The sequence below is a fragment of the Macadamia integrifolia genome, unplaced genomic scaffold (genome assembly GCF_013358625.1).
Source record: "Macadamia integrifolia cultivar HAES 741 unplaced genomic scaffold, SCU_Mint_v3 scaffold149, whole genome shotgun sequence".
NCBI lineage: Eukaryota > Viridiplantae > Streptophyta > Magnoliopsida > Proteales > Proteaceae > Macadamia > Macadamia integrifolia.
The window spans coordinates 535,095-549,455 of NW_024868226.1; the positions used below are offsets into that span (position 1 = coordinate 535,095).

The 14,361-nt window shown below is 38.4% G+C and overlaps 1 protein-coding gene across 2 annotated transcripts in view; it reads right to left on the bottom strand.

Annotated features, from left to right (window-relative positions):
- The window catches only part of LOC122063897 (vacuolar protein sorting-associated protein 53 A), a 32,406-nt gene that overhangs the window by 10,974 nt on the left and 7,071 nt on the right, over positions 1 to 14,361 (bottom strand). For both annotated transcript variants that reach the window (XM_042627583.1, XM_042627582.1), the window contains 10 exons: positions 14,047 to 14,207; positions 13,794 to 13,935; positions 13,290 to 13,353; positions 12,783 to 12,962; positions 12,653 to 12,694; positions 12,069 to 12,173; positions 11,858 to 11,914; positions 10,412 to 10,489; positions 7,669 to 7,776; positions 7,527 to 7,592 (listed from right to left, as the gene is read on the bottom strand). In XM_042627583.1, the coding sequence (XP_042483517.1) occupies positions 7,527 to 7,592; positions 7,669 to 7,776; positions 10,412 to 10,489; positions 11,858 to 11,914; positions 12,069 to 12,173; positions 12,653 to 12,694; positions 12,783 to 12,962; positions 13,290 to 13,353; positions 13,794 to 13,935; positions 14,047 to 14,207 (1,003 nt within the window). The remainder of the gene's footprint in view (positions 1 to 7,526; positions 7,593 to 7,668; positions 7,777 to 10,411; positions 10,490 to 11,857; positions 11,915 to 12,068; positions 12,174 to 12,652; positions 12,695 to 12,782; positions 12,963 to 13,289; positions 13,354 to 13,793; positions 13,936 to 14,046; positions 14,208 to 14,361) is intronic.

Consider the following 14,361-nt stretch of genomic DNA (forward strand, 5'->3'; position numbering starts at 1 on the left):
TGAGAAGCATTGGTGATTTCTTGAGTTAAGAGGTGATTTTGGGGTTTTGGAAGAGTTCTTGAGCAAAGAAGGTAAGATTGCTTTTCAATCCTTAAATCTAACTTAGATCTAGGTTAGAATCATCTTATAAGACCTTAGATGTGTGGAAAATGTGATTGAAACAGTCCCATTTGGTTTTCCCAAGGTTGAGGAGCGTTTCAAAGGAGAAAACCAATTTTCGCCCCCACAGGTGGGCGAAGACTGGCGCCCGCCTGTTGAGGCATAACCTTAATTCCAACAGGTGGGCAAAGACCGGCAAGCGAACCCGCCCGCCTGTGGGGGCCCGCCGGTTAGGCGAAGACCGGCAAGCGAACCCGCCCGCCTGTGGGCCACGCCAATTGAACCGACGGGCTATCTGGCCTACATGTTGGACCGGCAGGCAAAGACAGGTGGGCTGTCTGGCCCACTAGTTGGCCCACCAGTCGGATTTTTGAGCCCAAATGGGCCCAAAACGGGCGGGCAACCTTCTTTTATGATTTTAAACATGATTTAAATATCAAACCTCGTTAGTTTTGACCCCAAGGTAATGGAATGCTAATCTCATTCGCTTATCATAGGTTCCACTAGAATTTACATTTCACGCCGGATCTCACCCGTACCGAACGTGAGCTTTTGTACCCGACAAGTGGGGAGAGGATATTTGACTTTATATTAAAGCTTGTTTTTGCACCATTACATTGTATCTAGACTAGCCATGTCATCATGCAAATTATGTGTAGATTAGTCATCCTCGTGTGCCATTCGCACGCATTACTTGTGCATTCTAAACAAATGATTTATGATATGTGTGTTGTGCTTTACATTCTCAATGCTAAATGATTGATGTGCTTATGTGATGAATGGTTGGATTACTGTGCATGATGCATTATTAGACTAGACGCTGTAGTCGATTTGAAAACGAGTGCATTGGTGGCCCATGGTATGGGACGCGGTGGCACTATACAATCGTACTTTGTCATATAGGAGCATATAGTTTAGGATTATCATTCCTTGTGCTACGACCCTTCCTAAGGGGTTGAAGTATTGGGTTATCACTTGGGGGGAAGCAGTGGTCGCGGTTGTCGAGTCACTGTGGAAGTTATACGCCCGGCTGGTCATTAGGACAATCGGCAACCTCAGTGGTATATTCAAGAGGGCCAATCGTACTGCTTTTAAATTGCCGAGGTTGGCACCTTTACATTTCTGTCATTTACTTTTATGTTGAGAGCCGGTAGTCGGCATGCTTTACTTTTCTGAGTACTCATGGTGGGCCTTCTCTGACAACCCTATGGGCGTATTGCGGGATGGAGTTCGTAACTCGTACCCGGGGCATACGCGCACTGTGATTGTGAGTAGCATATAACCTAAGACTTAGTAATGTTGTGTAGGTGGATAAGATTAAAATGATTGCATTGCATATAGCGCATATGGATGTGAATGTTTGTGTGGTCTTTCTTTCCACTTACTGAGTTAGTTAGTTCATCCCACATGCACACCTCTTTTAGATGATTTTGAGGTCACCCGCCTGAAGATCAAGAGTCAGGCCCCACAGTCGAGTTTCTTGTTGAGGATTGGTGGTCCCTGAGGAGTATGAGTACGATGCTGATTGCATGTGTGAGGGTTGTGCTGCGGGACCGCAGTAAATGACACCGTACAGGATTTCGCTTTTTGATGACCTCCCCTTTTGTATATTTGATACGTAAATTATTATTCTTTTTGTGTAAATATCATGCCTGCGGGCCCACATGTACTTAGTTATATACTACAATTTGGGTATCAAGTATACTGGGGATATTTACAGGTAATTTAAGTCTTCCGTTGAACCTTTGAACACTTATCTTAGATGTGGGTATGCTGTGGGGGGGGTACTGTATCAGATGATCCTGGCAGGTTTGGGTTAACCGAAGTTAACTTGGTCACCGGTCCGGTTCTGTGTGAACGGGGTGTGACATGTAGCCCTCTCTCTCTCTCTCTCTCTCTCTCTCTCTGTGAACAGCATAGGCAGACTAAGCTAAAGAGATAGAAGATAAATCTAATGGAGTCTGAGAGGATTGACAAGGATTAGGACCTCAGGTATGGTTCTGCTTGCAGAACATAGTAATCAATGAAACCCATCTCTTAATTTTTCTTTTTCTTTTGATGCGACGTTAGCAGAGCCATACTTTCTTGGTGATTGAGTTTCTCTTTGATTTTTTCAATTTCAGTACCTTTTATTATTTGTTTTTTGGTGGGTTGAAAGCAATGCAGGAATTATTATATGGGTTTAGAACTTTAGATGGATTCAAGTCCTTTTTCTGTTCTTTGTTGTTTTAGCCTTTTGGATGTTTATAATACGTTTTCCTCTTTAGTTGTATATCTAGTTATCTACTATCTAGAGCTTAATCTGAAGGTGGGAAATCATATATTTTAGATTGCTGGGAAAAAAAAAAATAAGAACTTGACAATGGTCTTGGTTGTGTTAAGTGAAATGATTAAGTTGGATTTGTAAGTGTTTGATTGTTTTCTTTTTGATGTTATCATGTTAATGTTATTGGTTAACACTTAATATAACTTTGTTACTCTGTTTTGTAACTTGTAGGATAATAGGACTATAGGACTATAGGAGTTCATAATGGATGGTACTGTTGGTGGTAGTAGTGGGGGTGATAATATAAGCACGGTTGCATATGATCCATCCAAAGACCCAACCAGGAAGGCCAAATCAAATGACCCTGGGTGGAAGTATGGGTATTGGCCTGACCTTTAAGACAAAAACCTTGTTAAATGCACTCTTTGTGGAAAAAACCTCAAGTGTGGAATTAAAAGGTTAAAGCAACATTTGGTGGGTGGATATGGAGATGTTACTAAGTGTACCAAGAAAACTGTAGCGATTGCTACAGAGATGAATGCAGCTCTTATGCGCAATAAGAAGAAAAGGATGCAAGACATTTTGGATGATGATGATATTGATGTTGATGTTGGTACTGGTGCTGATGTGGATGTTGATATAGAAGTTGAAGGTCAAAGACAGTCTAGTAAGACTCCTTCTACAACCTCTAGACTTATTCCTAGCTCTGGGACAGCTGCTAAGAAAAAGAAAGTAGTCATTCAGCCACAAGTAAGGGGCCCCATGGATGCTTATATTAGACGGACTCCTGAGCAAGTGGTTGCTGAGAGGCATTTTAAAGGTAGTACTCAGACTACTATAGAGAACCGGTTTAGATCAATGGAAGAAAAAAAGAGAGTTGATAATCACATTGTTGACTGGGTTTATCAGTGTGGTATTCAATTCAATGCTCTTAAGTCAAGGAGGTTGGAGGTGATGGTGGAATCTATTGCACAGTACGGCTGTACGGGTCAGGATATAAATCCCCAAGTCATCATGAAGTGAGAGTGTCATTGTTAAAGGCAACAAATGATAGAACTGCAAAGATGAAAAATAAATATGAAGAGTATTGGAAGCAGTATGGGTGCACTCTAATGACTGATTGGTGGACGGATAAAAGAGGAAGGCATTTAATCAATTTCCTCGTTAACTGTCCAGATGGGACTTACTTTATGAAATCTATTGATGCATCTAGTTATCTCAAACTGCAGAGAAGTTGTTTGAATTGATTGACAACAAAGTTCAAGAAAATGGAGAGGACTGTGTTGTGCAAGTTGTGTCAGATAATGCATCGGCTTATAAATTAGCCGATACAATGCTGATGCAGAAGAGGACAAAGCTATATTGGACTCCTTGGGCAGCGCATTGCATTGACCTGATGTTGGAGGAAATAGGATTCTTGAAATCTAATAGGAATGTGATAAGTAAGACAAAAAAAGTAACCAACTTCATCTACAGGCACACACGCATTCTTGATGCAATGAGGGCAAGAACAAATGGGAGGGATCTTATGAGAACAGCAACTACTAGATTTGCAACTGCATTTCTGACACTTCAAAGCTTGTTAAAACATAAAGATGACTTAAGACATTTGTTTATTTCTGAAAAATGGACTAGTTCTAATTTGGCAAAGACCGAAGCTGGGAAGAAAGTGGTTGAGACGGTGTTTGCTGTAGCATTTTGGAATGGTGTGGAAAATTGTCTTGGAGCTTCAAAGCCACTTCTTACTGTCTTGAGGATTGTGGAAGGTGATGATAAGCCTTCTATGCCTGAGGTTCAATTTGCCATGGATGAGGCAAAAAAGCAAATAAAAGAAAATTTTGGGGATAGAGAAAGGCAATACAAGAAAGTGTTAGATATTGTTAACAGGCGTTGGGAGATTCAGATGGGGCGTCCTTTGTATGGAGCAACACTATTTCTTAATCCTGGAAAAAAAATTTCTTATAAGGAAGGTGATGATGGTGGCTACCAAATTATATCTTCTCTACAACTTGCATTAAATGAAGTCATTGAAAGAATGATACATGAACCAGCTTTACAAAACAAGATAAATACTCAAGCCACTTTGTATAGATATTCTCGAGGTGGTTTTGCCTCGGATATGGCGATTAGATCACGGGCAACCATGAGTCCTAGTAAGTACATTGTTCAGTTGTTTTGTTTGTCTGTTTGTGTGATATATTAAATATTAATCTAGCTATTTTTATCTACATTTATTTTTTATAGTTACTTGGTGGGGTTCATATGGAGTCATACTTTTGAGCTTTCAAAGGTTGCAAGACGTATTCTAGGGCTTTGTAAGTAGCTGGGTATTACATCTATTTCATATTTTAGACTTTTTATTTTTGGAACAATAACTTTGTTTGTTGTTCTCTATTGTTTATGAATTCAGATTCATACCAAGAAGAGGAATAGGCTGGAGCATCAACGTTTGAATGATCTAGTCTATGTTCAATACAATTGCCGCCTAGAAGAAAGGTTTCAACAAAGGCGTCTCAATAACAGAAATTATGATCCACTTGTGCTTGACGAACTGGATTGGAGTAGTGAATGGATAATTGATGAGCAAGTGGATATGTAGTCCATCCTGATGCTGATCTCACATGGGACGTTGCTGGTAGAACAATGGGGGCAACAATGGAGGGGCCCAATCGACACAGGAGAGCTCCATCATCAACCTCTAAAGGAAATATATGCTACACACGCCATGGTAGAGCGAGGGCTGTTGGGGAGTCATCAGAATCAGATGGGGAAGAAGATTTGGAAGAAGAGGATGATGTGAATGATGACTTGCATGTCATAGATAACTTTGGTGAAAATGCAAATGCTTCTAGTGAATAACAAAGGAATCTGCCATATGTTGATTTGTTGGATGATTATGATGATTAAGTTATTTGTGTTTGACTGTTTGAGTGTTTGGATTTTATGTATTGTTTAAACTAACTTGAACTTTGAACTTGGATGATTAGTTAAGTTTTCTTTTTTTATTTTTTGTTGAGTTCATTTGCTATCAAGCTTCATTGCTTCAGTAAGTCATTAATGGCTTAACAGATTATCCACTTATCTCATCATTTGATCTATTCTTAGGTTTCCAAATATATATCTCTAATTCATATATATATATATATATATATATTGACATATATACCTTTTACTTTGTTCAGGTTGCTCACTCACTTCCAATTATTGCTTTCAAGCTTCAGTCACAGGTTAGCCTTTTACTTTTTACTTTTGTGTGATGTACATATTGATTTTTTATGACTTGATGAGTGATGACTTGATGTATAACTGTATTAGTCAATAATTTATGCTGATTTTTTATGACATGATATGGCTATGTTGATTTTTTTATGATTTGATGTTACTTAATGTTTGTTTTATGTGTTATAGGGTATATATTCTAGGCTTGTAGTGTGCTAAATAACTTTAAAAAATAGGGAAAATAAAAAAGTAGCATACTAAATAATTTAAAAAATAGAAAAAATAAAAAATGACATGGGCGATTTGACAACCATGGCAACGCCAAAATGAGCGATTCATCGCCAAATCAATTAGCCACCCCTCCACCGCCTTGGATCGATTTGACACCGTGAGAACTATGGATGTAACTGCAAAAGAGACAAATTTTCTTTCTTTTTTTTTTTTTTTATGGGGCTAACAATGGGTTTCCAGGCCTTTGGCCTAACTAGTCCCACGGGCTTATACTGACCCCACAACCATATGGATACCAGGGTTGAATGAGAATTATTCAACTTTCATTGAAAGCAGTGAAGAGGACTAAACACCCCTGTGTGAGTGGCCCCAAGGAAATGAAAGGAGTCGAACACAGAACCATACGGTTCCTGAGGCGAAGATCCCTTGCCAACTTGGCTACCCTCTTGGGGTTAACAAAAAAGCCATTCTTCCAAATTGGAAACACATGCCCACTGAACTCATTATCCATGCCCTTTTCTTTTGGTTTATTAATTCTATTACATATGGTCTATTCTTTGGGTTCATATCTTTGCATCAAAAGATTGAACGTGGTTTCACTTCTCATTGATTTAAATTTTTTTCCCTCAACCTCTCACAATCTTTTATATTTTTATATTTTTTAAACAAATCATATCTTCACTTGGCACATTGAGTCCAGAATCACTCATATGGAATATACCTTGTGGATCAGATCCCAAGTGAACAATACAAACAAGACAACGAAGGATAAAACAAGAAATGATTGTGTTATTGTTTGGGGGTGGCTGAATCCCTTTCCCACTTTCTGGTGCGACTCCCTTTCATGTTTGAAATGTGGGCTGTTTTTGATTGAAGAGACTTGGGTGTCCTGATTGTCAGGTTGACTCCTTCTTTAGTTGATATGCGATGGAGCCGAAGTAACAGATTTTACTTAAGAGGAAGATGCTGTGGTCCTTCTTTCAGGCACAGTAGATTGGAGTATGTAGCTGCAAAGAAATGAGAGGGGTAGCAGCTAAAGCTAAAGAAAGGGTGAGTTTTTTGGACTTCAATTTATAACCACTTCTCTGTCATATCAAATATTAATATGAGGTCCAACCAATGTAACTTGTACAGTCTATCCCTGTAGGCTTTGTAATTTGTATAGCCTCTCTCTCCAAAATCTGCAACCAACAAACGTCAGGCCATACCATTTAAACCCTAGTCTCCAGACTCTCCACCCAACTTAGCCATGAATGAAAAAGCATAAAGAAGAATCATCAATGATGCTTCTCCCCCAGCGATGTGTGTGTGTGTGTGCTCAAATCAAATCTAGTAATGAACTTATAAGGAACATTGCACACCTTCACAGCCATAACCTTTTCTTCCCCCCCCCCCCCCCCCCGGGCGATCTGACTTGAAAATGGAAAATTCATCAGACAAATAATGAAAATAAAAATGTTTCCACGAACTATGAGATCTAACTATTTCTTTCAAGTCTTTTACAGTTCATAGCTAGTTCTTTCCCAATTTTACCTGAAAACCAAGTAAATAATCACCTATTGACCAATTCACCAAACTACATAGCAATAACCAACCCGATGTAATTGTCAAGAAGTGTTCATGAAATAATCAAAATATTAAGTCCTGAAGTATAAGGAAAGCATTATCCAATTTCCTCCAACACATGAATGAAGTCAATAAAACAACTGACCGTTTTATGGCAATATTCTGCTGTGTTCACAATGTAGCAGATCATCCTCTCGTCCCTGTCAGATGTCTGCTAGCTATATTCAGTGAACTGATGGGAAAAAAAAACATTCACATCTATGCATACAATATCTACTTGTGGCTACCTTGATCTGTCCATCTGTGCCAGTGGCAGCTGCAACAATCCCTGTCCCACCTTTGGGTAACCGCCCATAAAGCTTTGTAGCATATGCTTTAAGAATTCGTTGAAATACCTAAAGACAGAAATGACTACATTGTCACATTCTTTGAATCAGACAAAGAATTTCTTTTATAAACCAGGTTCTTTCAATCTGAACTATGACTTGAGTCATGCATCCAAGACAAGAAGACTGTGTATGGAAATTCAATCGTAAGTGAAACATGCTTAATGTAGGAGAAGATTACAACAAACGAAACCCCACAGTTTATAGCCCCCAAAACAAAAAAATAAGACCCTCAAATAAACCCCCAAGGATACAATACCAATATAGGAGTAAAACCAGCCCAAAACCCAACCCGATAGGAGAGAGAAAGACCTGCTATAGAGCTGGAGAGAGAGAGAGAGGTGCGACCAGGTCTGTAGGACTCCAATTGAGCTGCACTCTTGGGCGTAGGTGGGCACTAGGGAGGGTACAAAAACATAAAAATTTGAGACTTTTAATGGACGGTTGATGAGATATTTACCTTCTTGATTTTCCACCTAGGAGAGAGAATCTGAAGATTTCTACAGGTATAGCAACTGGGTGATTTGAACAGCTTCAAAAAGAGGATTAAGTAATCCTATCGTGCCTTCTAAACAACCCTTAACAATAGCTCATTGATCAGATTCACAAGAGATAGCATAAAGAAAAGGGGGGGAGAGGAAGAAGAATCACACAGCCCTCAGGCTCTCAAACATTCAAACTCAATTCATCTTTTTCAAATCTGTCTAATTAGAGTACATTAGCTCCTCTATATAAAGAGGGTAGACTAGCAGTCATAACCTAACTAGGAGTTAGACTCCAAATAGGATTAGACCTTACATATAGGAGTTGGACTCCAAATAGGACTAGACTAGATCTCTAACATGGAGTAGGACTAAAACACCAACATGGAGTAACTAACTAACTAGTCATTCACTAATAGGGAAACCTAAACTGACTCAAACTGAAATAATAAAAGAAACAGACTCAAAACAGGACTCTAACTAAACTAATGAATTAAATCTCATTTTCCTACTTTATACCCATATTTTATGCCCATTAGAGTGGCCCATTACAAAAAAAACCCGTGGGATCAAAGGTCCAACACACACATAACCCAACCCAAGGCTTATTTGCAATAACATAAGCCCATTAAGTGACTTATCTACATCAATGCTACAAAGAACCATTTAAGGATTATTCAAAATCTCTAGACGGGTATACAAGTCTAGGGTAGCCCGTAACTTAAAACAGATGCCCAAAGAACCAATAAAAGCATAGCAATAAACACCTACCACAATAAACATGAAAAAGCATATAAGAGTTCTTACAGCCAATAGGACGACATTGCCCTTAATTTCTATAAGCTATAAACCACAACCCAACTACACATATCCTCCTTCCCCTTGTATACATTATAACAAATTCTCTTCCTTCACTTGGATTGTTTTCCCCACATCTTTTCTGCCTTTCTAGAGGACAACATTGCAGCCAAGTCCAAGTAATGTGGTAATGGATCCAACGTGGATCTCGCACCGATTATCCATGTCAATACAACGTGATACTTGCGGAAAAGAGAAATGTCAAATATTGCTAAAAACAAGCCCAACAACCAATGTTGGAAAATTCAAGCATAATCTATCAAAATTATGGAACTACTACCCTTTCCCCAGGGTCAAAATCTGGTAAGATTGATAAAATTGGGGAAGTTTTGAGTGAAACCGGTGAAATTGGTGAAATATTTCTCGTTCCCTAGGGTTCGATATCACCCACTAATCAAAATTTCAAATATTGCTAAAAACAAGCCCAACAACCCAAGAATACAGTAAAGACCCCAATACAACCCCCAGCAATCCAAGAAGACAGTAAAGACTCCAATTCCCTCAACAAACTCCAGCCACCCTGTTCGACAAAAAAAAATGGAACTAAATTCTACCAGAATGGAGACTTTTTCCCCTTGCTTCCATCCCCCTACCCTAGTTCCATTACCTCAATGCTGCCTAGTGGCACTCCCAACTTTACAATATATGGCAAGGGATGGTATTCATCTTCTTTAAGTAGTCAGACATGCTTGCCTTTACCTCATGATGAGCAGGAGGCAGGCCCCAGCTACCCTAATGATAATCTCTGCAGTCCCTCACGTCTGACATTTCAAAGCAATTTGTAGACGCTCCATTTTTTCACCCTAAGGATGCTCAAGGCGATGATGAGATGGATATTCTGGGAGAAAAGAGAAAACCCACCTTTTATAATTAAGTAATCAACTCCGAGAACCAGGCCGCACGGTGTTCAATGCCATCGTGTCCCAGAGCCCATGGTCCTCAAAAACTGATGCCAAACTTGTCACCAGCACCACACACACACACACACAAAAAAAAAAAAAAAAAAAGGAAGAAGAAGAAGAAAAAGGGAATAGCAGGCTCAAATTCTTCAACTGCAGGAGCCACTGTTGCAACTTGCAACAATTTTAGTACCAGCATCTATAGCTCATTATACTTCTTCCCATTCCCCATGTCTTCAATGGAATTCTTTAATACCTATAAATCAAAATTAAGACAGCTAAAAAGGAAGCACCTTAAATTTACAGCTGTAATCAAGTTCAATGTTCAGTAATGTGGGGATCAAAATTACAAGTTTTACACAAGCCAATCTCCAACAAATGTCAAAATTGAGTTACAAGAATTACCTTGAATAAATTAAATAATGTCTGGCTCTTGGTCATAGCACTGCATCTCTTTAAGCTTTTCCTGATTACCAAAAATACCTACACAGAACAACATGGGAAACTTATTCTTTGCAACAAATGCAGAAAAGAAGAAAAGATTTTATGCTCGATACATTATATTTGTAGCAAAGATATATTCGAGTTCACAGAATCTGCGAATGTAGATTGTAATTTTCAAGCTGCAGGAAGGGAATATTCCCATTCTTGTAGGAGGATGAGGGAAAAGCCAGCCATTGATTTCCCAGCATCAAGAAGCAAGGAGGCAAAATTATTAGTTTTATCTCTGATTTTTTGAGAGAGAATTAACAAGAGTGTCAACAGAAGAAATTAATATCTATCCGCTTCATGTGGGTAAAGGAGAACAAAAATAACAAGCTCAAAGTGTGTTATTTCTTCCAAAACTAGGACCTATAAACCTGTCTTCACCAATGCAGTTGAATCACTTCCTAACCAATTCATGAAGAAGAGACTTCTGGACTTAAAACTACACTTTCAAGTTAAAAAATAAATAAAGATGTACAATGACAAAGTAATGCAGAAATTTCCATTCAGTAGCTGAGTGGCTAGCTTAGAGAATCAATGTTTTCACCACCTCATCCCCTCCTCTCCATATGCAGCTGTTTCAACTGTCATCCCAATAACCATCTGACGAAGAATAAAAAGATGGCAGTTTTCTGCAATCGACTAACGCATGGATGATTCAGATCTGGACAGATCACATCAAGAAGTTTGAGGACCTAAATATTCTACTACTCAATCCAGATCGAGACACCATACTTGTTATTCATATCCAATCCAAGATCCTCATCCAACTGCACCTGGAGTACAAATTGGATAAGGGCCAGATATGGGCACTAATAATACTCTGTATTAGTATTCTTCAGTCAAGATGCTTCTGCTCTGGTTTTAGCTTTCCCATTCCCCCACCCCCTTTTTCGTCTTGGCTTGCATATGGCAAATCAAAAGACCCAATATTCAAATATACAGACCCACATACAAAACATCTTGTCCAAACAAATTCCAAAAAATGGATCTAGTTTTAAGATCCAATACTGATTAAAATGGTGTCTCATATCTGACACCTGCTTCACTCCATGCCCTACATGCCACAAGATGCATGATTTGTCTTCTTAATTAGAAGATGCTGGCAAAAATTACTCTCAGTTAGCACTTTTTATATGGTTACAGGCCTGCTAACTGACAAGTGGTGATGGTAAGGTTGTAAATTGTAATACAAATTCACTCTTCGGGCCGCCCACTTCAGTTGCAATGTGGGGAAAATAGAAGGAATAACAAAAAGAATAAGCTTTTATATAAGTTGGGCTTACCACATTCACTATACAGAGAAATCCTAGCAAAAAAGAAAACAAAAGAAAAAAGTAAAAGACCAGCTTCCAACAGACGTACCTGCATGCTGCTTGATAAAATATTTGTCTGACCTTCTTCAATATCCCAGGATTCCTCCTATAAATAGAACATCAATTACTTGATGTAAAAATTTGTTTTTTGGAGACAGAAGGATAAGACAATAAAGATAATAGTAAAGAACCACTATGTTTTAAAAGGCCTCAAATGTTATAAAAAGACATACAAAGTGTTACATACTCAAAAAAAATACCTGGACAAGTTTTTCCAAACTCTCCATTAGAGTTTTCTCCTCTAGTTCTACGTAGACTGTCAAGTGAGGCTCAAAGCAAGATGATATAATGCCCCGAAAGTTGAACTGTCAAATCAATGAATAAAAACATGTATAATGGAGTGTCAAGTTAATGCTTAAACAAGACAAAACCTTGTACAGGAATGGCAGCTACCTCACAAAAGACCAAATGGACAACCTACCAAAGATGGCACACATGAAGCGAAAGGCCCACATCTAAATAGATCTCACCAAGGATATAAAGTAAGTGATTAAGTGACATGACTGAATGATAAAAAATATTCGTTTTTAGGATATTCTCAGAGTGAAAACAGTACATTTTTCTGGCTGTGGAATGGGCAGCCATAGATACAGAAAGTTACAACTGACCCATACAAACAGCTTATCAAACATCTCTGAAGGATGGCTCACAAGTCACAACTGCTTGAATAATGTACTGCATAATGTCGGTAGATTGCCCATATGATCCATCAGGTAGCTTAGGCAGAATCAACTCATCATATAATAATAAAAAGACAATCATGACTCAGAATTAGATGACATACCCCAGCTCCTGGAACTGAAAAATCTTTAGGCCCACCCTTTTCCTGCCATCAGATTACAAGAAAAAAAAGACTTGATGACCTACTAAAACATGGAATACACAAATTACTAGCAGAAATTTACAACGCATACATCAGTTCCACTTCCATGGTGAGCAGCAAGCTTTTTTTCATATTTCCTCCGGATATCTGATACATTTTGACTGTTACTCTCTGCTTTATCTATTTCTTCAATCTCAGTTTCCTTATTGCGGGTGCCTCCACCAAACTTCTCAGCTAATTCTTCCTCAAATTCAAGAGTCCTTTGTAGTGCCTGCAAACAGTAGACAAATGAAAGGAAAATCACCAAAAATAAAAATAAAATAAAATCATTCATATTTCTATGCAAAACTAGAAATATAAAGAGAATATCACAAGGGAGAGGGATCCCCATGACACCTATGTAGGGGGGAACCAATGCACACCAATTGTGGTGCAGATAACGGAATCAACCACATGATGCCTACATGGTCAGAGCAGGAGAGAGAAAATAATAAAGAACCTGATGTAAGAGGGAAATAGTAATCTGGCATCATGGGAAAGTTTTTCCCATATCACAAAGAATTGTACAACTCATTTTGTCCAAAGTATCAAAACGTACCATGAGCAACGTCCCAACATCTGGCTTTTCTTTGAGATTATCAAGGATTTCCTCTAGCTGTGCCCTGCAACAAAGAAGTGAGTAACTCATACTGTTTAGCTGCAAGTCGAGAATTTTGTTTCTTAGAAATTTAGGATAAAAGACGTCATTGAAAATTCTAAGTATCTAACACAAGTTATCAAAAAAAAAAAAAAAAAAACTAGAGCTCATTATATTCAAATGTACAATGAATGCCAATAATTTTTTTCAAAACAAATTCACATTTGGAAGGAAATTGTAATATTTGAAATTAAGGACAACAATTGTTACTTGCAATAAGCAGTTAATCATACCATTCATTGTTTGTTACGTACTAAAAGATAAAGAAATGGTGTCATTTTGGTAGCTATTAAAAGATATATAGAAATGATACCAAAAGAATTGGAATGCCTACAACAGATTTTTTTTTTTAAAGAGCAAGAAAGAAAAACTCAACAAGAAAATAAAAGGATAGGGATGCCAAACCTTGTCAATTTACAGAACTGGATACAGAGCAAATATGCAACCTGCCATGAAGAAGGAAAGATCTTCCAGATCTCCTCATTCGTACGAAGACGGCGCTTGATCCATGCATATCTACGTTCTGATTTATCCAATTTTGCGAGCTCTGACAGAATGTTAACGTATCAACTTTCAAGATTAGTACGACAGAAGCTGAGTACCAAGATCATGATGGTCCATGAACTAAAATGACACCAAAATCATTAACAGAACAAACCTGCTCCTTCAAAAATCTGCCGATATGAAGTTAGTTCCCTGTTGCAAAAATTTTTTACCAATTCTTCCCGCACAGATGGCTCCAAAGCATCAACAACTAAACAAGCATCTGATAACTGCTGCAGCAAATTCGTTTCTTCAGTCTCTTTCCCCGTACCTAAGCTGCCAAAAGAATAAATTTACACTTGTCAACCAAAGATAAGTTATTGTTTTCTTTAATTGAAAAAAAGGGCTCCAGTATGACTGCTGTTCATTCCCCTTCTCTCCCCCCCCCCTCCCAAAAATAAAAAAATAAAAAAGGTGATCAGTGACACTC